We start from the raw sequence: 24,452 nt of genomic DNA, 5'->3' as shown, positions 1-24,452 counted from the left end.
TGAACAACGTTTTGAAATTTTATTGAAAAGAAAAGAAAAGAAAAATCAAATCCAAGTTAAAAATTAATGTTCTGAAATTTTCCTAAACTTCTTATCTACACAAAAACGGAAAAGAAAAAAACTACAGTAATATACAGCCAAGACTCGCTTGACACAGCTATCAATACAATGACTTCTACAATATAACATACATCTATCATGGTGAGTTGCAACCTCAGAATCATAATGGCCACCGAGTTTCATTTCCTTAACTTTCTATTCCAGCTATTGATTAAGAGGAACACATTCAAGCTCAATCTCCAGTACACCCCTCTCAACATTCTGCAGCCTGAGAGTGATTTGCTGTCTTACTTTCCCATCTACTAGGTTGATAACACCGTCTTTTACCAGTGTATTTTCTTTGCTGGCTACCCACTTTCCAAGCTGCACCGGCTCATTGATCGTGGACTTCTCATAGGCTATGGCAGCACTCACCAGAGGTTGAATGTCAATTTCAGCCTCACCCATAAAATCATCAGTTGTGAATGTATCTTTGTCATACACCAGCTGAATGTAACCATCCAAATAATAACTTCAGAAATTTTATTGAAAAGCAAGATGCAAAGCACTTAAACATCATAATCAATAGCAAGGGATTTCTTGTGATACAACACTACTGTCTATATTATTAATGATAAATCAAGTGAAAAACAGAGAAACTATTTTCAGAGTATAACTTACCACTTTTAGAGGAGGAATGTGTTCAGGAATTGACAGCATCAGGCTCTCATTCCATACTGGATTTAAGTTGTTTTTTATAACACGTGTCTTCACTGACTGCAACAAATATTCAAGGAACATTGCATTATGAGTTTATGAAAAAGTTGAATTCATCTCATCCATAACAGCTTGAGTAGAAGAGACTTACTTGGTGACCCAATGCCAGGATGACGTAGGGGTCGCTTGTCATCACATCCCGTACAACTAGGTTGGTTCCTCTAACAACATTCACCTTAACTAATCCAACAAATTCAACCATACCTGCCTATAATGTACACTTGGAGCAGTAAGATACTAGCCATATCAAAAAAAATTTAAAATCTATACAAGAAATTCTAATTAGTCTTATACTTTCCTTGTTTTTGTTTGTCATCAATTAAAAGTTCTGGTTCAAATTTAAAGAAGAATATTTTCCTTTTTGTCAAATCAATTCCTTATTTCCCTTCACAACAATGTGGAAGCATAGAAATTGATCATGACTAGGACCATGAAGTGAAGACTAAAGCCATGCATGGATTTTGCAAATGCATATATGCGTATCTAACTCATGCGCTACAATTATGCCGTACCTTCATTTTGATGGGGAAATAATCTATGAGTATATGTGCATGTGCAGGTGATTGTGAACGCATATGTGTTTGAGTAATCAAAGCTCCAATTTACAATTATTTTGTAGTAACAAAAAATTTCAACAAATATAATAATATTCTTTATCAGAGGAATATCTGAAGCATACCTGTCCTTTTAAAAGTTTCTTTTATATATGCATGGCACGTATCAAAGTTCAACATGAACTCATACACTATATTTAGGACAAGTCAGTGCAAATTTGGAGCTTGAAAATCATCAAACTATAAGGAAAGATAAGGAAAACCTCACATATGCCAAAGTCATACAAACATTTAAAAGTTCTGAATGACTAAGCCTTTTGTAGATGTAATTAAAGAAAAAAGAGAAATGTAACTTGACACGTTTTTTCAGAAACAATGTGGATGTTATAGTAGCACATAAGCACCTCACTCCAAAGAGAGTGAGGGTATCAAAGCAATTTAGAAATAACATGATGAAACAAAACACTGATTAAATAGAAAGGCCATTACCATTGGCATTGAGTTGCCCTTCTTCAGAGTCTTATGTTCAGAGTCTTTTCTTCCCCAGCTGTTACGAAATGCCTGCCCAATACGATGTTTCGTTGGTTGTTTTTCATACTGTTTCTTATCTTGGGCAGAATTATTGGTTGAATTGCTAGAAGGTGACTTCTTATGAGAAGGCGGAAAAGGACAGGACATATGTTCATTGGGGTTTAAAAAGTCTAACAGCTCATATTTTCTCCTGAGAATTCAAGAAGTAGGGTTTAAATTTTTGATTTAGAATGGTACAGATTTGAATACAGCACTATGAAAAGTTTTGTACTTAGCATTACCTAATAAAATAAAAGCGCTCCTCTATAGAAGAATCTGGTTTTGGTTTTTTGACATTTTCTGGCAAGCAAGCTTCATACTTCTTATTTACAGCAACGTTTCCTCCCATACTCGCCAAGATATCAACTTCATCATCTGTCCATTCATCTAGCTTCACTGATACAACCTAGCATATTTTCAGATCAGATCAGATCAGAATATCCCAGAGAGAGAGAGAGAGAGAGATAAAGAGGTCAAAGTAGTTAAGTAACCAATGATATTCCAAAAGAAGCATTTTAAAAAGGCTGAGAACATGCAAGGAATATACTTAAGAAATTCTTTTATCATTAAGGTAGGTTTCCCAATCCACTAACTGCTTTTGCAGCAAAGTTCATAGCAGGGACCAACCTGCTTCGACCAAATTAACCCCACAGACCCATACACAAGTGATCACATCAAAGGGACAACCCATGCAGTTGGGATGAGGCTTGTACATCCAGGAACTAAATGAGCAGGGTCACTCTTTTATGTTTACAAAACATTTATTTCTCCAATAGTCAAATTTTCACACAATACAATGTTTAGATAAAGCCAAAACAAGGTTGCAAATCTGTTATTATTGAGAAGCATAGATGAGAGCCATACCTTTGATATATGCACTCCCAGGCTTCTATGTACACCAGAACACTTTATACAAATAAATACTCCAAAGCTTAAAGATCTGATATAAACCAATAGCTACAGTCAAAATAAAATGCAAGAAACAAAGATAATCATGACTTGCACACATCTAGGAAGAAGTAGTTGATGCAGACATTTTAAACATGAGGTTATTTCATTTAGAAAATTTCAGAACTATTGTTGCATACAAAAATAAGCATGCATGCATACATTAATGTTGTAAAAAAGACTGCAGCACTAGAAAGATATCATAGTCATTGAGCTCAGTAAAAAGATAATAACTAACAGAGGAGAAAGATGAATTAAAAGATAATCACTAGTTATCACTTTGGAAGCTTTCAGGAACTTTCAAAAGCAGACATGCATTTGCTCATATGTTGATTATTTATTGAGCATGTGATATGAGAACATTGCGAAGATACAAATAATTTCTCGGCTCAAAAGACTCCAACTGCTTCAAAGAAAGTAGAAAACTGGAATTTGGTTGCAGAGGAGCTTTGGAATATGGTAACTAGTTAAATTCATGTTTGAGTTCATGCAAACAAAGCTGCACTTAAGTAGAGTTTGTTTTTATGAGAACATATTCTGATATTTACATAACTCAAAATCCAACTCAATATGAAGAAAAAAGATAAAATTAGCAACATAACTGATGGTGAACAGGAAAAGATATGACCAGATGAGATACTAAAACAACTTTTATTTGTTCAAAATAACTTCATATTAAGTTTGCTTCAGTAGTTATTGTAAAAAGCAGGATCAATGATAAGATTTTCTCTCCATGCAAATATGATACTTACACCCATTTTGGATCTAGAGATCCACAATCTGCACAGGACCTATTGGCAGATTGATGCAACAAAATCTCTAGCCTTTCTTGTGGACCTGTTCAATGAGCTATAAGAGTTACAAAAGATACAATATGCCCTTATTGAGAATGTCACAGGGAGATCCACAACAAACAAAGACATAACAAACATAAAAAAATAAAAATAAAAACATTTGTATATTAGATAGACTAGAGAGCTTGGTGGTACAGAACTCAATTTTCAGGATGTATTAATTCAACTGGTACATGATTTTGAGGTATTTATAACACTCAAGTTTTTCAGAGGCTGAATGCGTCTCTCATATTCCCACTTAAACCATTGACGCAGTAAACCTTCTATATGAGTCTCATACATTCTTTGCACATACTATCTTTTCTTCTTTTTTCCGTTCACATGGTCTTTCGTTTGGTCTCCACGAAGGTAAAGTTGAGACATGAATAAATTGGATCATCCCTGAGCTATCTATATATCATTTCGTACTTTTAATTAACTGCATCAACCAGCCTGATTTGAAATGTTCCTTGGAACAACTCATACTGTATGTTTATAAATAATTGCTTGTATATGAGTCCTATCTATTTCAAACGGTGTACTGCACCCTTAAGAAACCTAACTTGAGTAAATTGTAGGTGTCGCTAACTATGCTAACATATCCAGAAAACAGAAAAGCTTGGCAAGTCAGAACACAACAGATTTAAAACAAGTAATTGATATAAAGGCTATAGCGTACCAGATTGTGTTCGTCGGTCACTTGGGCATCTCCAAGTCGGTGCGTCTGAACATAAGAGATCATATAGGCAAGAACTTGATCCTACAAATGCAACACGTTCAATTAACTAACGAACTGCTAATATAAATTCAATTGTACAACACACTGCAATCACTTCATCAAGTTTCGTACTGCAGAAAAATATGTTTAATATCAAGAAAGTACATGGTTGGCAAGCATGGAGAAGCATCATGATGCTGAGAAATGAAATCGTATTTGCACTTGAAAGTTCCAATATAAAATGTTGACCAAAAGCATTTTTTCATTCCAAGAATCATACTTTCACATGGAAAATTTATCACTTTACATTATTACTCATCATGTAATGTCAGAGGTCTAAATGAAGTTGCAGGATACATCTTCTCATATATTGAAAATCATTCCAAAATACATTTATACCTGAAACTTTGTTGGGACCAGAATTATCTCGCTGGGTAGACATCTCCATCCTCCAATGATTCAGACCCAAATCATGAAAGGGGGCTACAATCTGAGAACAGCCATTTTATCAGCAATTTCTCTGCATCCAATGGATTCAATCAACAAAAATTCAAAAAAAATTAAACTGTAAACAACATTTATATCGGAAAACCCAAGACAGATAAAACAAAGACTTCAAATGGGTTCTTACAAATTGAAATATACGATACAAAACAAAACTTGGTCTTTATCCGAACAAGAAAGGGTTCTTCTCTGCATCAAACAAAAAGGAGCCAAGTCAAACAATTTGGGAGATTTTAAATTTATAAATTATTAGCCAAATAAGCTAACCAGACGGGGTCCTTACGGATTGAGAAACAAACGTTGACAAAAAAATGCACACAGATTGAACCTCAAAAACTGGATATTGGTTTGGAAAACAAAGGGGAAAACGAAAAAAAAAAAATTGGTGGGTGACCACGAATCAAAATAATATTATTTTATCTTTATGGAATTTTGGTAAAAAACAAAACACAGATCCGGGGAGAGAATGATGAGAACAATGTGCATATGGCTTTTGTCAAATTTTTCTTAATTCTTTTTTTCTCTTTTAAATTTTGTATTTAATAACATTTTAAAGATACAGTTTTTTTGTTTTTTTCCCCCCTTGCTTTTTGGTTAATAGAACGGACCCTCTAGATCTAAACTGCCATAAAAGAAAAAGAGCTTCCAAACAGAGCGGCATGGAAAACAAATAAAACAGAGTTTGGCATTATTTACCAAAAAGAAAAAAGAAAAAAAACAGAGACTGGGTTTTTTTTTTTTTAATAATAATAGAAAAAAGTCAAGGTGATAAAATCAGCTCTTTTTTTTTTCTTTCTTTTTTTTGGTAAGGTTCTAGAACATTATGAAGTTTTTATTTTTTTTATTTTTTTGAGGAAATTATGAAGAGTGATTAAGCAACAGGTTTACAGATTGATTTTGTTTTACTCCACAAAACTAAACCTAAAAGCCATAGGACACCCAAGACCTAAACATCAAAAATTAACTGAGCAAACAACATTAGGAGGACAATTGTAAGACTAGAAAGTAGGTTGATCAAGATAATATTCATTTTAATCACACCTGTTGCAAAATTAGCCTCATAATAAATACTTGACGAACTTCCTCAATGACCTTACAAAATGGTAAATATCTCAAGTAATAGATCAAAGACGCTATATATCTCGAGTAATGAATAAAACCAAACGAATTACCCATTACAAATATATATCGTCATCGTCATCAGTGTAAGTCGAAATTAAGACATTCTCCAATCAAATAGAGACAAAACAACTATACCAAAGGTTGGTTGGTCGTCATGCGATCTTAAATATATATGTATTATAGCTCATTGTCTGTTGTTTTTTTTACTTAGGTTTCCATTAAACCCATACAATCCGCACATGTCCTATCAATTTAAAGAGGAGTCACATTGATTCAAAAGTGTGAAACAAGTAAATCAAACAAAACACATTTTCTTATTCAGTAAAAAAAGCAATGCATAAACAAGTGACAAAAAGCTTAAAAAATTTGCTAAGACAAATCCAATATAGAAAGACCCAACAAAATTGAAGTTTTTAACTTGAGATAGGGGGCGTTTGGTATCATATTTAAATAGGGAACTTAAAAACTTTAATTTTTCTTAAAAATAAGGAGTTTTTAAATCTATTTTTAAGATTCAAAAACTTGTTTGGTATGCAATTTGAAAATTGTTTTCAAATCTTAAAAATTTAAGAACTTGTGGGTTGTTATAAAAATAAATTTAAAAAAAACATATATTTTTTGTTTTTAATAATTGAAGTGTTTTTTTTTTAGTTCTTCTTGAGTTTGAATTTTTAAAAATAGGGCAACTAAATAGATTTTCTTTATTTTGGACTCAAATTCTGTTTTGGAGTTTAAAAGATTGGATTCAAGTTGAAGACCAAACAAGCCCTTAACTTTCACAATTTTCTAAGAGCACTGGCAAGGCAAGGGCTGTTACTATTTATGTGAATAGTGGCAGCCCTTGCAAAAGGCAATGTGTGTTTCCAGTGGAGGATCCATGAATTTTTTAGGAGAGGTGCAATATTTGAAGGGCTAAAAATTCGCAAAGGACTCAAGCAAGGTCCTGAGTTTAAGTACTAACATCCATGTAGTGTGTTATAAAAAAAAAAAGGCTAAAAATTCAAAAAATAATTTAGACAACCAAATGCCCTTAGAATTTAAACAAAACTAATATCATTCATAATTAAAACAATAAGAGTTTTACATCTATAACTAATTGATTATAGTCTATATGGAATATCAATTTATATGAACAAAATCCTTGTCAGTGACACAATTAGTTTACCAAAATTCATTTCAAATATGAACAAAATTCATGTCAATTACATAATTAATCTAACAAAAGTCAATACCAATTAATCTAACCAAAATCAATACCAATTAATCTAACCAAAATCACATGTGATTTGGAGGTCACGAGATAAAAGTACACGTGATTAAAAGTTCGGGGTAATTTTCGGTGAATTTTTCGGAACACATATGAGTTTTTAATGAATTTTTTAAGTTAGGCCAATTAGAATTAGACATATGTCAGCTTGCTATTGGACCATTTAAAAAAAGTAAAAATGAGAAGCGCTGATGCGGAGTCTTCTTATTCCTCGACCTGTGGCTCTGCAACTTAACTTCACATATTCTATAAAAACTTAGAAAATTCATAACTTTGGTTATGGAGCTTCGATTGATGAACCGTTTTCTCCTACATGCTCATGAGATCGAGCCCAACAATCTAAGGCAAATATTCAGGGTCTCACTTAGTAGCAAACAAAATAACGTCTTTGAGACATCTAGTCGAACAATTGGTGGTCACTAGCAAAGGGGCAAATTTCGGCATCCCTAAGGAAGCTTTCGGCGAGGGGAGGTGCAGCTGCACCTCCTTGCACCTCTGTGGATCCACCAATGTGTGTTTCCGCCCATTGTCATGGCAAAGGGCAAATACTATTCACTTTTAGTTTTTTTTTTCCCCAAACAATTAATTTAGAGAAGATTTTCGGTTCCCACATGTCAATATTTATTATAAAATTCATATCTCATAATTCAAATGAATTTTTCGGACAAAATTTTCGGATAAGATTCTCGGTTGCCACATGTCGATTTTTATTATAAAAAAAAGATAAATCTGAAATTTCAGATAAGATTCCAGGGTGCCATGTGTTGATATTTATTATAAAATACAATTCTCATATTTTAGATAAGATTTTCACCCTCTAAAATCGCATCACGCGTCATCTTTATCTTCTAAATCTCTTTATAAAATCAGGGGCTCAACTCATTGTTGAGGCCCAAAAATATCCAGGATTGGGCCCAAATAAATTCTTGGCCCAATGCAACACCTTATTAAGAAAAGACCCGATTCGGAGCATGCAAAATTCGTCATGCATGCTTTCACGAGTCACAACCACGTGCCATACCAAATAAATATGCAATTTATCTCGCTAAGAATTAAAATGAGCCTATAAAAAGCATTGGCTCTACAAGCTCATGCTAATTATTTTGTCAAGCATTATGTCTCTTTTCAAAGACTATAAAATTCAAGCACACCAATTGACATGCCATGCCAAGTAGGAAATCATTATTTCACACATTGTCACGTTATAAGCTTAAGTGGCCACCCAAATATCCGGGGCTTGCTTGAGTGGCTTGTGGTGTGGATAGTAACGAACTTTCATGGGGCCCATTGATGAGCCAAGAAATGGAAGTTTTGGGCTGCTTGGGAGCCCCAAAACTCAAGCCCATTTCTTGAGCCCAAACACATGGGTTAGCATGAGAGAAGGGAGAAAATGATCCAATGCCTTAGGAGGATATCTAATAGTCTGCCATAGCACTTAGACAAAGCCAGAATCAATAAAATGCCCAAAATTAAATAGGCTATTCCCAGCAGCTTGACGAAAACCCATTAAGTGCTGGAAATAAAGTATTGACAACCCAATATTGCACATGAGCCTAGCCCAGCAACTTGTAGAAAAGCTGTCACCGTGCTCCACCCTTGTTAGAACTTCAAGATGGTCAAATAGGAAGCTATGACAGAGACCAACGGAAACCCATGAGTGTAGGAAGAATACCCATCGGACAAAAGCCTTTATCCATCTTCTTTTCCACTGCAAGCTCCATCTTGAAAAACTAGAGGGAAAGCAGGTGGCGCTTCACCCTTATGGAGAAGACTAGCTGTGTCAAAACCTTGGAACCACAAAGGGCTCCTTACCCATGCACATTAGATAGGAAAATTGCATCAAATAGGATCAAATGAGAAGGAGCAACGAAAAAGGAAAAGAAGGTTAGATGAAATTAGGGATTCTTTGTGCCTATAAAAGAAGGCTTCTGCTACCTAGAAAAACAACTCATTTAAGGCCTGACCAAGCTTTGTCAAGCAACTGAAAATTTACTCAAGCCACCCAATCTTCTTCTTCAGTTGTTTTCTTCTTCCCTTAAGGTAGAAATTGTTCTAATCTTCCTCTGCCCACTTCAAACCCTTGTTCTCTGTAAGAAATTCATGTTTTTTTCTCTCTCAAATTGCTAAACTTGTGAAAGCTTAGCTCTCATGCCACAAGCTACTCAAGCTAAGCCATTAATCAATCTATCATGTTTATTTGGCTATTGGTGAAAAGAACATGAGGGTGTTTTTCTAAAGTTTCATCAAACCTTTCAAAAACTCTTTTAGGAGCTTGGTTTCTGAACTCAGATACTTGGGGAATTTCTGTTCGTTTTCTTCTTACGGCAGCCCAAACCCATTCGTCAGGCTGTTGGAACAAAAAGACCCTTACACTCATAATCTCACGCCACATCTTCTCTATCCTTTCATTTCTTAGATTTTAGATTTCATACTCCACTCTCAATGTTAGACATGAGGAGATGCTTGGAGAGGCAAGTTAAAGAAAAAATGTGTAGAAGAGATGAAGAAAAAATGGAGGAGCAAGAAACTATTGAACAAGTTGCCATGGCAGTGGGTATGCTAGATCTATCAAGGCAAGGCCGCAACCGTGGTTCACAAGTCGACCGTGGCCCAAACGTGTTCAGACACATGCATTCTCAAGGTAAGAATCTTTTGAAAGATTACTTTATCCCAAATTCTGTGTACTCTAATGTTGATTTTCGAGGGCGATATAGAATGCAACCATATTTGTTCAATAAAGTCATGCATGATGTTTGCAATTACAATGCATACTTCGTTCAAAAGTGTGATGCTGCTGGAGTTTTGGGGCTTATTCAAAATTTTCCACCTACTAGCCAATGTCATTTCCGTACGAGCCGAACTTGATCTTTCACAAAATTTGGCAAGAATTCTTCTCCATATATGAGAGAATTTCATCTCATTGCTCGTGATCGAACAATGACCAACTTGGACCCAACACTCACATAACATAACATCTTCCATGATTGTCCACGCCCCTTTGGCTTCGATGGAAGATGCCATAAGATGGTGAATAAAAATGAAAATTGTAAGTAAATAAATTTTTGTGTAGAAATTGAATAATAATAGAAGAAGAAGCAAAAATGTATGAGGATTTGGTGTAGAAAGTGAAGAATATTGGTAGGTATTTATAGAACAAAAATTCCAGAATTTTTTGGTAATTTTTGTATAAAAACATATCACATTTTTTTTCGATTTTTTAAGCCAAAAAAAGAAGAAGCAGCCATTGGATTGGAGGACAAAAATGATTGGAGAACCCAGAACGCTCCACATGGCTTGTAGCTATTAGCGAAAATTATGACGCCAAACATGGCGTTAGCGTGGAAGTTCAAATTTTTTTTGTTAGCAGGTGAACACGGGCTCGTTTTGCCTACGGGCTCGTTTTGCCTTTGGGCTGGCCCGATTTCATGGGACCCAACTATTGTCCGAGTAACTTAAGCCCGCTGGAAGCTGAAATTGGGGCTTGGGCCCCCTTCTACCCTGGCACAACCTACACGATGGAAGTGCTCTAAACGAATGAGTTTGGAGGATGAGCCGCCACCCCACTATCAACAAGCCAAGTAACATAATTAATAGAAAATGTACTATATAAGTAAGGCTCCAGTTTACGAGGATTAGCTCAATGAAAAAGGCCTTAATTTACATATTATTGGTTTTATGTTCAAACCTTCATGATAAGGTGGTGCAAGTGGCGTCACTGCATAGGGCCCAAAAAAAAAATTCTTCATATTATATATATATTAGCACAAAAGTGTCTGTGGCGGAGTTAGCTTTCTAGCCCTTATACCCTTAATAGAAGGGGCCTTGGTTTTAGTCTCATTTAGACATTCCATTCGTGTTTGGTTGTTTTTTTTCATTATAACAACATATTTTAAATGATTATAAATTAAAAAAAACTGAAAGTACTTTTAAAAAGAGAAACATTTAACTAAGCAACAGTATATATATTCCCCCAAACGTAAAACAAAACAAAAAGCTTTTAGTTATTAAAAAAAAATTTGTTTTATAATATTAAGTTATGACAAATTTGTTATATATAGTACTAGCCCCTTAGCACATGTGCCAATTGGTTTTATTTTTTTATTTTATTTTTTATTTTTAGAATTAAGAAAAGATAACATAGGTAGTTATGTTCCATAAAAATATGACTTATTATCTGATTTTGTTTTTAATTTTAATTTTTTAATATAAAAATGTGAATTTATCATATTATCCTCATTTAATTAATAGTTTCAATTCTTAATATTTGAACTAACTAAGGGCATTTTCTAGTATTTTAAATATTTTATCATTCTCTGTTTTTTACTTTATATATATAGTATTTTTGTATTAAATTATATACAAATTTATAAATAAATCCAATCCTAGACATGTATTTATAAAAATACCCAAAATCAACAATTGTATATTTTTTTGGTGTGTTTATAAATGAGTTTTGAGTGTGTGTAATGATGGGTTTTGGGTGTATTTATAAAGTGTTTTGGGTGTTGAGTTTTTTATAATTTATTTCATTTTTGCTGTTTTAGTAAACCCCTGAAATAACAGCACTCTTATTTAAAATTTTCTTTTTGTTTTATTTTCTTTTACACATTTTACTTTATTTATTCCGTACGTAAAATAAAAGCCACTGTATCTCTTTCACTGTGCCCACTCACACCACTAACACTCGTCTTCTCTCCACAAGCTGCCGCCGCCGCTTCACAAAATGACATCGTCGCCGTCCACCGAGGCCCTCATCCTAAAGCTCCACGAAATCTCGGCCGTCAAATTCGGCAACTTCAAACTCAAATCCGGCATCTCCTCCCCCATCTACATAGACCTGCGCCTCATCGTATCATACCCGTCCCTCCTCCTCCAAATCTCCAAAACCCTAATCTCCACCGTCCCTTCCTCCACGCGCCACGACCTCATCTGCGGCGTCCCCTACACAGCCCTCCCCATCGCTACCTGCATCAGCACCTCCCATGACATCCCCATGCTCATGCGCCGCAAGGAGGTCAAGGACTACGGCACCGCCAAGGCCATTGAAGGCGTCTTCAAGCCCGACCAGGTCTGCCTCATCATTGAGGACTTGGTTACCAGCGGCGCGTCGGTTTTGGAGACCGCCGCGCCTCTACGCGCAGCCGGGTTGAAGGTCCAGGACGCCGTCGTTTTGATCGACCGGGAACAAGGGGGGAGGGAGAATTTGGAGGAGAACGGGATTCGATTGCACTCGCTGTTTCGGTTGAGCGAGATGGTTAGGGTTTTGAAGGAGAAGGGGAAGGTTGCGGAGGAGGTGGAGGGCGTTGTGTTGAGGTTTTTGGAGGAGAACCGGAAGGTAGCCGCGCCGGCTTTGCCGAAAAATGTGGAAAAAGTTAAGATTAGGGGTTTAGGGTTTGAGGAGAGAGCGAAGCTGACGAAGAATCCGACTGGGAAGAGGCTTTTTGAGGTGATGGTGAAGAAGCAGAGCAATTTGAGTCTGGCTGCTGATGTTGGGACCGCCAAGGAGTTGCTTGAGATTGCTGAGAAGGTGAGTCGATTTGAAAGCTGAATTTGAAAATGTTATTATTCTGTGCATGATTTTCTTGGATTCTTTTGTTTTTATAGATTTCCCCAGAAAGTTTTGAAAGCGCACACACCTATTTTAACTGTATTGAGTTAAAGCCAAATGTTGATAAGTATACAAGATCGTTGACCAGGGTTGACCTCTTGACCTAACGAGGTTTTAAACTGCTCTTTTTTGGGGTGTCACGTGGTGTTTACACGTGCACGTTTCTCTGAAGTAGGATCTGTGAGGTATGAAGTTACACCATGTGTAAGCTGCTGGTTTGGATTGGACAAAGCTGGTGGCCTACCCCATTTTTATTGTGGGCCAGAAAATACAGCCTAGTTAAGGATGAGGCAAATCTTTATGTATTTGCCTAGGAAAAGAGAAGTTTAATCCTGGGTTTGTTTTTTGTACTTCAACTGAAGTAGTTGCATTGGTAATGACATAATCATATGTATATGTCGATTAAAAAAAATCATATGTATATGTCGATTAAAAAAAATCATATGTATGTGATTGTAGCCAAATTTGGAAATTCAAGTCTAGTAGTGCAGCTACCTTTGACAAAAATATTTAGAAATAGATGCCTTGTAAATATGAGTTTACTTGGGCAGAGGAACTGTATTCAAAGAAGAATTGAAGATCTTCTACATTTGACTGATTCTATTCATTTTTATGCAGGTTGGACCTGAAATATGTTTATTGAAAACCCATGTTGATATATTGCCTGATTTCACCTCAGATTTTGGCTCTAAACTTCGCAAGGTATAGTTCTAAACTTATTTTTCATGTTTTGTAGCTTACAAGTTTATGAGTTGTGCTTTCTATTTCATAATGATTAATGACTATCGGTTTATGTGAATTTTCTAATTTCTTGATGTACCCCATAGAATGTTGTAGAATTTGTTTGTGTATGAGTCTGAGGTTCGTATGATATGCAGTTTTGCTTCTGGGTGATAGTCTCTGAAATATCTGCAATCATATCCACGATATCTATATTGCACATATCATATCAATTTATAAAGTGAAGATGGAGTAAATTGTAAAGTTGCAGTGAGTTTTGATGTAATTGAAATTTGCATTTCATTACCAGAGATCTTTCCAGTACGTTCCAGTTTGCTGTTTTCATTGTCTTGAGGCAATCGATTTTATGTATCTCACCCACACAAACCTTGCACGCATTTGGATTTTCAATTGACTTGATGAGATTTATTTTATTGAATAAATTGTGGAATTCATTTTTTTTTCCTTTTTTTTTTTTGGGTCAAATCATACCATGCTTCTACTTGTATTTCTAAGGATTGTGTATTTTCCCCCTACTATGCGTATCAAGTGCACTTCTCAGAACATGGCTTGATCTTTCAGTAGTAACATTTATGTCAATATTTTTCCCCTTTGCATTATTTAACTGAATGAATTACTAACAAATTATTAAGCCTACAATTTTCTAAGCATTGATATTTCTTCACTGGCTTTATTTCAGACGGCATATATTGGTAAAGCATAAATGTAATAATCATAAGTTGAACTAAGTGACTGAATATTTGAAGTCTGCTTTTGCTGACCAGGAACTATATTTAATTGTTGGACTACAAGTATGTTTTGGTTAATTGAAAGTAACTGCTACTTATAGCTGATACGTGCTTTTATCCAATTGAAGATTGCAGAGAAACATAATTTCTTAATTTTTGAAGATCGCAAGTTTGCAGACATTGGTAATACAGTAACAATGCAGTATGAAGGGTGAGGCTTAGCTTTCCTTCTCCTTTCTCTTTCTGTTAGTATCATAGCCCTTTCCTTAGGTTCGCGGTTCTTATGTTTGCAGAGGTATATTCCATATATTGGAGTGGGCTGACATAGTAAATGCTCACATAATCTCTGGTCCTGGGATAGTCGATGGACTGAAATTGAAGGTTTGCAACTTTGAATTGATTGCTCTGCATAAGTTTTGATCATATGAATTCATCTTTTAACTTTTCAGTACTTTTTTACTTCTCTTAGGGTTTGCCACGTGGTAGGGGCCTGTTGCTGCTTGCTGAAATGAGCTCGGCCGGTAACCTTGCCAAGGGAGACTACACAGCTGCTGCAGTGAAGATTGCCGAAGAGCATTCTGACTTTGTGATTGGCTTCATTTCAGTTAATCCAGCATCATGGCCAGGGGCACCAGTAAATCCGGCTTTCATCCAGGCAACCCCTGGAGTGCAACTGGTGACTGGTGGTGATGCTCTTGGCCAGCAATATAACACTCCAAAATCTGTAAGTTTATACTAATTGTATTGTTCGAAATCATTCTACTCTTATACACAAAGATCACTCTTCTCAAAGGGGGGCCTTAAAGGAATTGGAGAAGGATACCATAAATGCTTAATTTCCAAGATCCTCTAGTGTCATTCTAACCAAACAAAAAAAATTGAAACCGAAATTATAGACAGGAAATTGTTGTAATGCCAAGAAATGACATCTCTGCTCTATATTTGGACCTCCACCTATTTTAGTATTATTGATTTTATGTCCTAGTCTTGTGATTGAGACAAATTGTGTTCCAGGTAATCTATGATAGAGGTAGTGACATCATAATTGTGGGGCGTGGAATTATAAAGGCTGCAAACCCTGCTGAGGCAGCCCACGAATACCGTCTTCAAGGATGGGATGCATATCTGGCTAAATGCAGCAGCAGCTAAGATTTCTATTAGGGTTTTCACCCTTGTTTCACTTATGTTTTACATGATTGCTAATTTACGGAGTTAATTATGATTCACATGAATGTGTGGTGTGGTGTTTGTGAAACCAGAGGACCTGATTTTTCTGGTATCAATGTATTTTTGGAAAATCTTTGAGTTTTACATTATGGGATGGGAGCTATAAAACTTTTCCTCTTGGCCACAATGTTTTCCACATTCTACTGAAGTTAACTTGTGTACCCAAGCTTGTAATGGAAAAGAAAAAAGAGACATGCTGCTCCAACGAGTCATGCCTTTCTATTTGGAGTCATCTGATGGCAATTCAGGTTGATAGACGTCATCATCGAAGTTTAGAGAATGGGAGGCCTCTTTTGCCATAATCGCCATAATCGCCATAATCTTATTTGGTTTCTCTTTGAACCACGCTCTTCTAGCTGGAGTTTTGATTGTTGAAGTGTCCACCATCATAATCGTAACCCTAATATCTTTTGTACTCTGGTTAATCTCTTTCAAAGACATCATGACTTTAGCCATATCATTGTCTTGATCTGTGAGATCGTGCATAATAATACCCTTTCTTTTTTGCTCTTTAGCCTTTTAACTTCCAATAGGCCTGTCGGGGGTTTGAGGTGGAGGAGATTGAAAATCATTAAAAAGTTTCCACTTCTCGCCATGTTGTGTAATTGCCCAACAATGGTCAAGAAGATAAGGTCGGCCTTCAATCTGATAATATTTTGCATCCCTTATCTATGGATATGTTGAATAAATTTTTTAATTAGTTCAGAATAAATTATTATAGTAAAATATCAAGTAATTAGCTGACATCTAATTTTATAAAAAAAAAAACTCACCTTGTCGAGTTCACTTGACCATCTCATAAGTCTGTTTGCCTGAGCGAGACACCCTCAGTTTATTTTCTTGAAATAACTATTTTAATGAAGAAGAGCCTAAGAGCATCTCCAACATTAGTAGCAAATAAAATTTTTTAAATTGAAATTTGTTGATTTACGTGTCAATTTGAAAAGCCTTATTTGCTACTAGAATCATTTTTGCTCCAACAATCCCCTTCAAATCAAGTAATGCAATATCATGGAAAATAAAGAAAAATATGAAAACATGTGAAAATGTCTATGTATTTATTATATGAAAAGAAAAAATGCATGTTTTTAACATTTTCAAAGTAGGTTTTGTTTTTCCAAGTAAAATTAAATATTTGAAGAGTCAAAGTCAACTTACCAATCATGAAAAGAGAAACATAAGTTGCAGTTTTGATAACTGAGATTGAAGAGGTTTTTGTGATGTCGCTCACGTATTTTAGAATTCGAAAGTTATTGAAGAGATTGTTGGAGATGCTCTAATAGAAACTGCCAACATTTTTATATTAAAAAATACATTAGAAAATATTTTTTCTAAAGTGCCATGTCATATCCAATCCAAACTGACATATGAAAAAAAAGCATTAGAAAATATCTTTTTCTAAAATACTTTTTTCTAGTCTATAACTTCTATGTTATTTTTTTTGTACACAGACACCTATTTTGCAGAGCATTGACATGTCATCGCTAATCTAAAAACACCATGTCATAAAGTACTGGAGCTTAGGGATACACATATTTAATTATTTTTTCTACATTGACGTGTAATATCCAATCAATTAATAACAGCTAGTAGCATAGATGACCATGTAAAGCCTCCATATACCACAACAGTGTTTGCTACTTCCATCCTCGCGAAAACAAGTATTCAGTTTCCTTCTTCATTCAAAACTTCGAAACAAGTGGGATATCCATGCACGCAATCATGCCTTCGATTCGATATGAACGTGCAAGAGTGAAGTTTGTAGTTATAGTTTTGCGTTGTACTTGACAATTTTAAGTCACGAGTGATCATCCTCTGGACATTACGGTGATTTATGGACTCCCTTCCCTTCCTCTCTCTTCACGCATGAGTACAGAGAGAGATTTTAATTCTAGAATAAGAGTTCCTTCTAGAAGCAAAGAGAGTTTGCTTCCTAAATTCCAAAAAATACATAGGTAGAAGAGACTACTTATAGCCAATGAAAAGTGACTAACCTTACTAAACTATAGAAAAAGATTGAAGGAAGGAGGTTAAGGGAGAGACTACTATCACTGTTCCTTCCATATCCTTCCAGTCACCCTAAGCTTCAACTCCTTCCGGTCTCCCCCTGAGAAGAAGAGAGCCATGTTACGTTGAATGATGAGACCATCGAAACTGTCACGAACCTTCCGGTGACTATCCCTAATGCTACGCGGCACCCCCTGCCAAATCATCTTCCTCCCATTTCCACCCACTTCTAGACTGTAGCTGTAGTTCTTTGCCTCATTATCATCGCCCATGAACCGCAAGAATGCTACGTAGACAGGAGCCATCCCAAGCTGGAAAGCTTCAAAATGTAGACAAAAATACTGGCCAAAGCAACTGAAAACCTGCACATTAGAAAAGATATAGATCTTTACCCTTGTTCTTTTCAACGTAGTTGTAACTCATCAAAGCTTTTATGCCAGGTTCCATGTCTGGAATGTGCACAAAGGGAGACAGAATAACAATATTACAAGGTTCTGAGTTGGCTGAGAAATTAATTGTAAGTGGGGAAGCCAAGAAGGATAAAGGAAATTAGTGAGACAAGGACGGTGATAATATACCGTTAGCATCCAGGTAGCATTTTCAACTTCATGGGGATTTGATTTTACATAGCGATGGTTGAAAGTGCTGCCATTGTGCATGTCAACTTTGTGATCATCTTTCAAATGGGCCACCAGATAAGGAATATCTCCAATAACAGTGCATTCTGAACCAGCATAGGGGCAGTTATAGGGTCTATGTAGACATTGAGATTCATGTTTTAGCTTGCTGTAATAAGGGTATATGCCCATGCAACCAAAACTCTCATATTTACATGGAAGTTCCAGAGAAGCAGCCACCTGCTCCAATGCAAGACATCTTATATTACCAAGATCATGCCTACAAGTGGGACACCGGTTGTGAACCTTGGGTTTGCAACCAGAACATAACGTGTGACCATTTGAACACTGCACAAAGGGAGAATGCAAATCAGGATAAAAAGCTAGCATCTAATTTGGAACATTGAAATTCTTATTACATATGTTAGGCCCTCTGTATGTGTGTGTGCACGTGCATGCACAATTTATCAGAATGGATTCAGAAAGTGCCTCACACACTGATATAGCACATTTTCAACAAAATTATTAGGATAATTGTACAGCCTGCTTTTTACAGATCAACAGAAACAATTCTTTTAAAAAGTAGTCACTGCCCTCAAAGAAGTGACATGCTGGAGTAATTGTATTTCTAAGAACAAAACCGCTTAAACCTGATTGTTATCACTAATTACCAAAATACGCAAATTAACCATAACTATTTCACTCTCAATGAAGACATTCTCTTGTTCATGGGAACCAACATAACAAAAAGAAAACAGACAGTCAAAATATTCCTACAGGTAATTTTCTTATCAAATGACAGTATCTAATTCTACTTTCCAGAGATAGCAGTCAACATGTTGTGATAGCTAATTTAATGCTAGTTATTGGAAGAAAACAACTCCTAAAAGGCCATAGAGCGTTGGAAGATTATTTCCATGCACTAAGCATTTTTGCATACATAAATCTACTTCCTAGGTACTTTATCACTAAAAAATTTATACAGATAAGAAACTTATAACATTGAAATTTTTTAAACAAGTCTACTTATAATGAAACAAACTTATAAACATGACAGACATCATCAATAAAGGTTGAAATGAGAAAGTGACGTCCCATCTGGTAATGTCTGCACCAAAAAAATAGATTAAAACATTTTTGCACAACAAAAAAGAGAGGTTGAATTTAGCATCTTCCGGATCCAAAAACATGTCTGGTAGTGTAATCAGAAAACAGTTGTCCTAGAGAAAAAGAACAATGAAAACACATCTGGTACCAAAATCGTTATTTACTGTAATTAATAGAAATAAAAGAAAAGAACAAAATTTACAATTTTACAAATTACATCTGGCAAAAGCATAACCACAATTATGGAGATAAGTCAAACAAACCATAAGCTCAAAACAAAACAAGGGGACGACTCCTAACTCAGGCTAAAGAACCAGGATCTCTAGAGTCTTCCATGTTCTATAGATCTGAACTCATCTCTATTAAGGAAGATAGGAATGCCATAACACAGTCGATAGACCTCGTCTTCCTGCAATCCAAAGGTGCTACAAAATCTGCAGCTTTAGTGGCTCTTCTTTTTCCTATCATTGCACTCTCCATTTTTCTTGCAAAAAATGCACAAAAGTTTCACTAAATACGTTGTGAAATTGAGGATAGAGTTTATGGTTTGGTTTGTCATCAACAATGAACCAGACTTTGTTACATAATACAATTGTGGTCCCCATAGCTCCATCAGAGAAAGTGAGAGAGGAGAGTTGCTTGTGGGGCTATGCTAGAGATAGAAAACATGTAAGAAGAGAGGAAACAGTTGTGGGTAGCAGGGTAGAGAGTAGTGGGATTGAGAGAGTTTGAGAGTTGAGTGAGAGAATTAAAAAAAATTGGTTGTATTTTTATAAGTCATGTCGCATCAATTAGCTCATATCGTTATCAAAATTAACATACAGATTGGGAGTAGAATTCCAAAAACTAATGTTTGTGTTTTTCAAGTGGACCAATTAAATGCATATGTTTTTCATTTTACAAAATATTGACAAACAGCTCCTATAGAATGAGCATGTCACATTAGTTCAGGGGAAATTGCACAGACTCAAGTTAGTCCTACAAGCCCACTATCCTAACAGTGTCCCATATACATCTAATTCTGGGCTTAGACCATATTTAGCCCATATTTGAGTTACACAATGAGACTAATCAAATAGTGAGATAAAATTTGACATCAACAAAAGTAGACAGATGAATTGAAAAAATACAACCAAACAGCATAGCTAACTGTTTTTCTGTGCAAAGAAAATGGGAGACTGGATCACTTCATAATGCACGAAAAGCTGCAAATAATGGCACAACAGAACCCTCCCCAAAACTGCAAATAATAGCACCTCATCTACCACTTTCCAAAGAGAACCCTCCCAAAAATTTGTATTAAGCAAGTAAGCCCTAACCACACACTAGAATGAAAAATGAATTATTACCAAACGCAGGGAAACAAGTGACAAGCATGCTAGATTCAGTTACTACAATATCTTGAATGAATGAGTAGAATTAACACTCGACTGACAACTAAAGGAGTGGTTTGACCAATTTCATAAGATAAGCAAACTTGTTAAAATTAATCAAACCTGATGAATGCGTAGAATTAACACTAGACTGACAACTAAGGGAGTGGTTTGACCAATTTCATAACATAAGCAAAATTGTTAAAATTAATCAAACCTGATGAATAGGGGGGTACATGGCATTTAAGCACACAGGGCACTCCAGAAGTTCACGAACACTGCTAGAAACGGTCGCATTAGGTTTTAACGGGATGAGAGTAGCATCATTCACACCTTCTCCAACATCCATCATGTCTTCACTTTGAGGAGGATCAATAACCTCAGATTTGGTCCGCACATCATCGAAAAATGGACTACCAGATGCCATGCTAGCACGGACAGCTGCTTACACTGTGCCGAACATATAAAGCAAAATTCAATTCCAAGTATTTCTTGCAACAATGAGTTATGATAAATAGTGATACAAAACAAGAACTATAGGAAACACCGTGCAAAGAGAATGAAAAGGAAGGGCGTATCCTTACAGAGTTGACTCCAGTGGTACTCATAGGCAAATATACAAGAATCATTAAATTTCAACTTTGCATATATACTTAATGGCTAACCTAAACTACATTTTTGTTACCCACAATATGGCCCAAATTTTAACCAAGTCGTTTCTTTTAATTGGCTAGGTTCAATTGGGAGTAGTTTGAAAGCCTAATCCCATGAAAATGGGAAGCTGACTGAACAAATGCCACTTGAATAATGTACATTTGACTATAGAGCCATATGGCATGTATTATGATGAGTGTTGACATCCTTAGAAGCAATTAAGTTTGCTAAATAAGCAAAAACTACGTCAACTAACATATGTTGAAATGAAAGTTGTGACTCTGGCACAAGTAAGACCCTTACTTCAATGGTAAACTGGTGAGTGAAGGAGGGGAAAACTTAATTATAACAGTTAACAAAATAAAGACCAGATACAAATTTGGGCCAACTTCCAAGGACTAGGAGTTTATTTTACACTATGTTTAATCCATGCAACAAGCTCTAAAGGATACCAACCTAGAGAAGGGGAAGCTCTCTTACCAAATCTATTGTATAACAAAAACCAGAAATAGCTAAAATGCCAAGTATATTATTAATTTATTACCATAAAAATTTGTTTTACTTCAACTTCTGGCCTTCTTTCCAAATCCAAAGAAAATCAATCGATCATCAAACAGTGCTTCATAAAATCCAATCTATAATAATAAAAAATTATGAAATCCCTTCTCTTGGAAATAAATAAGAAAAAACGATTTTCGGTATTTGCATTTCACACAAAGAGGGGACAAAGCTGAATTGGCCAATTATTAAAAACAAGAATGAGAAACGATCCATTAAAATTATGCATTACCCTTAGGATTTAATTTTAAATAAATTATCAACCTCGCAGTGCTCAGATATCAAAGAACCCTAAAACCTCTAAATATATTCAAGAATTCAACTACGTTAGTGATCAAGCAGATCTAAACTCAAATTTTCAAAACTCAAGAAAATCCGGAAACATTTAGGCTCCGTTCGGTAACGTTTTAAGGAGTTGTTTTCATTTTCAAAAAACAAAAATGAGGCAAAAACACGTTCGGTAGCCCAAAAACAGAAAACACTGAAAATGTTTTCATAAAATAAAAACAAGTTCATGTGTACTTGTAGAAAACAGAAAAAAGTTGTTTTCATTCTCATGGGAAACATTTTCATAAAAAGAACTCACATATTATTATTTCAAATTGTACTACCAGACACGTTTTCCTTGTTTTTGTTTTCTGAATATGTTTTCTAATTAATCTACCAGACGCATTTTCATTTCCTGAAAATGCAAATTCGTTTTCTTGTTTTCATTCTCTGAAAATATTCTAAGAAAACATTCTCCAAAAACGTTACCGGACGGGCCCTTAGTTTTCAATAAAATGAACAATTTGATACAAAGTGACAAAAGCTAGTGAAATTCAAAAATAAGAATCGCACAATCACTAGTTTTTCCCAAAGAAGCCGTCTCTCCTGAATGGAGCACTTTGCATAAACAATGGTAAGTCTTACCAGATCAGTACTAAGGTCGACTGTGATGAAACGTTCCTTATGGTTTCTTTTCGACAAGTAAAACTACAACAAAAGTCCCTTAAGAGAAACCGAAGTGAACAATTTGATACAAAGTGACAAAAGCTAGTGAAATTCAAAGATAAGAATCGCACAATCACGAAGCTAATTTAACAAAGTGAACAATTTGATACAAAGTGACAAAAGCTAGTGAAATTCAAAGATAAGAATCGCACAATCATGAAGCTAATTCAACAAAGTAACTGATCAAGCAGATCGAAAAAAAAAAACAGTGGCAGATGGGGCTGTCCAAATGCTAGAACGGCCCTAAGATCGCATACCCAAAGAGAAATTCAAAGTCAAATCTACAAGAGATCTAGAATATTCCAAAATATATTTCACAGAAAATAGCAACTTCTCGACCTTAAATTACATAAATTCCAAATGGGTGGCCAAAAAATACAAAAAACCCATAAAGAAAATGAAAAAAAGAACCCAACAAATCAAAGGTGTAGAAAGATAAAAACAATACCTTGAGATGGTGCAGTTGAATCAATAACTCATTGAAGAGAGCAAAGACACCAGGAGAAAGAAATAGAAGAAATGAAAGAGGTCTGGTAGGTGGCCGCAATTGCCCAGTGCAGTAATATATTGACGAGAGACGCGGAAGTGCGAGCTCAAAGAATTTCAAATTAAAGCCGTTGAGGAGAGAGAGAGAGAGAGGGAGGTAGGAGCGTGGCGTTAGGGGAGAGAACTTTCTCGAGAAAATACAAAAGGGCAAAGGTCAGTTGTCGTAGTCGAAGTGGAATTCCAAGTGAGTGCGGCCGCGACTCCCGTGCAGTATTTTGAACGTTTTACTATTTTCTCTTTTGTTTTTTATATATATAGATTTTCTTTTTTTTTTTTTTTTATATAAAAAATTGTGAATTTGTTATATTATTTTTTTAATTTAAACATTAAGAATTAAAATTATTAATTAAATAATAATAATATGATAAATTCACACTTTTTTATATTAAAAAATTAAAAATAAAAATAAAAATCAGATAATAGGGAAAAAAGGTCAACCTTAACAAATCCAATATAAAGGGGGCAAAACAATCAAATGCAGCAAATAACCAAAATTGAAAAAAATATAAGAAAAGACAAAAGCTAAAGACACGCTGCAAACCGATAATCGTCAAACCAAAGATCACAATGGAAATTTAAGGGAAACTCATTGTTGATTTCTCACTCCCATCTCAAATCCGCTACAGTTCATGTCAGTTTTAACACTTCCCACACGACCCATTATCCTCGTGCCATTACACATGGCGGACCCATTAAAGCGCAAGGAGATGCATTGCACCTTCACTACGGAAAAACCATTGTACGTGCTTCAAATTGCACCTTTGTTGGTTGGTGGTTGTGAACTCTGTAGCCCCATAGCCTATACGAATTGTGCAACTACACAGGGCCTCCAAAGGAAGAAGATAGGGCAGGGAAAACCTTGAAATTTTTGGAGTTGCAGAGCCGCAATTGCGCAAGGAAGAAGACGACTGTGTGCTGATGTTTCTTTTAGATTTCTCTCTCATATTAAACAGCCCCGTTT

At 35.5% G+C, this 24,452-nt stretch overlaps 3 protein-coding genes across 4 annotated transcripts; 1 reads left to right on the top strand and 2 right to left on the bottom strand.

Moving 5' to 3' along the window:
* LOC103344252 (Calcium-dependent ARF-type GTPase activating protein family) lies at positions 1 to 5,465 on the bottom strand. Of its 2 annotated transcripts, none has more exons than XM_089053184.1 (11): positions 5,227 to 5,465; positions 5,071 to 5,132; positions 4,839 to 4,959; positions 4,401 to 4,481; positions 3,641 to 3,725; positions 2,805 to 2,880; positions 2,183 to 2,346; positions 1,860 to 2,091; positions 908 to 1,024; positions 721 to 816; positions 1 to 546 (listed from the first exon to the last, which is right to left on the bottom strand). In XM_089053184.1, the coding sequence occupies exons 3-11, from the start codon at positions 4,885 to 4,887 to the stop codon at positions 265 to 267; spliced, it is 1,182 nt and encodes a 393-aa protein (XP_088909310.1). In that variant the 5' UTR covers positions 4,888 to 4,959; positions 5,071 to 5,132; positions 5,227 to 5,465; the 3' UTR covers positions 1 to 264. The 2 variants fall into 2 exon arrangements, with proteins under 2 accessions (XP_088909310.1, XP_088909311.1); XM_089053185.1 differs by having other exon boundaries at positions 4,839 to 4,929.
* A 6,490-nt stretch (positions 5,466 to 11,955) lies between these two features.
* Positions 11,956 to 15,707, top strand: LOC103343721 (uridine 5'-monophosphate synthase / UMP synthase (PYRE-F) (UMPS)). The gene is made up of 6 exons (XM_089052057.1): positions 11,956 to 12,859; positions 13,559 to 13,642; positions 14,538 to 14,620; positions 14,703 to 14,790; positions 14,879 to 15,133; positions 15,424 to 15,707. The coding sequence occupies exons 1-6, from the start codon at positions 12,056 to 12,058 to the stop codon at positions 15,556 to 15,558; spliced, it is 1,449 nt and encodes a 482-aa protein (XP_088908183.1). The 5' UTR covers positions 11,956 to 12,055; the 3' UTR covers positions 15,559 to 15,707.
* A 1,414-nt stretch (positions 15,708 to 17,121) lies between these two features.
* On the bottom strand, positions 17,122 to 23,640 carry LOC103343720 (E3 ubiquitin-protein ligase DIS1-like). The gene is made up of 4 exons (XM_008247362.3): positions 23,394 to 23,640; positions 20,958 to 21,190; positions 18,222 to 18,608; positions 17,122 to 18,005 (listed from the first exon to the last, which is right to left on the bottom strand). The coding sequence occupies exons 2-4, from the start codon at positions 21,165 to 21,167 to the stop codon at positions 17,685 to 17,687; spliced, it is 918 nt and encodes a 305-aa protein (XP_008245584.1). The 5' UTR covers positions 21,168 to 21,190; positions 23,394 to 23,640; the 3' UTR covers positions 17,122 to 17,684.
* Positions 23,641 to 24,452: the final 812 nt, after the last annotated feature.

This window comes from Prunus mume, linkage group LG5 (genome assembly GCF_029339155.1).
Source record: "Prunus mume cultivar Tortuosa linkage group LG5, ASM2933915v1, whole genome shotgun sequence".
Lineage (NCBI taxonomy): Eukaryota > Viridiplantae > Streptophyta > Magnoliopsida > Rosales > Rosaceae > Prunus > Prunus mume.
This window is presented reverse-complemented; position numbering and strand designations above follow the sequence as displayed.

Bases quoted from the DNA above. Each gene is read 5' to 3' on its own strand.
- LOC103344252 (XM_089053184.1), bottom strand. From the start codon at position 4,887: ATGGAGATGTCTACCCAGCGAGATAATTCTGGTCCCAACAAAGTTTCA. The intron at 4,482-4,838 runs GTATAAATGTAT...TTGCATTTGTAG, and splicing joins TGGTCCCAACAAAGTTTCAG to GATCAAGTTCTTGCCTATAT. The intron at 2,092-2,182 runs GTAATGCTAAGT...TTGAATTCTCAG, and splicing joins GAGCGCTTTTATTTTATTAG to GAGAAAATATGAGCTGTTAG.
- LOC103343721 (XM_089052057.1), top strand. From the start codon at position 12,056: ATGACATCGTCGCCGTCCACCGAGGCCCTCATCCTAAAGCTCCACGAA. The intron at 14,621-14,702 runs GTGAGGCTTAGC...TTATGTTTGCAG, and splicing joins GTAACAATGCAGTATGAAGG to AGGTATATTCCATATATTGG. The intron at 15,134-15,423 runs GTAAGTTTATAC...ATTGTGTTCCAG, and splicing joins AATATAACACTCCAAAATCT to GTAATCTATGATAGAGGTAG.
- LOC103343720 (XM_008247362.3), bottom strand. From the start codon at position 21,167: ATGGCATCTGGTAGTCCATTTTTCGATGATGTGCGGACCAAATCTGAG. The intron at 18,609-20,957 runs GTTTGATTAATT...CCCTTTGTGCAG, and splicing joins TGTACCCCCCTATTCATCAG to TGTTCAAATGGTCACACGTT. The intron at 18,006-18,221 runs GTATATTATCAC...TCTAATGTGCAG, and splicing joins ATGCTACCTGGATGCTAACG to GTTTTCAGTTGCTTTGGCCA.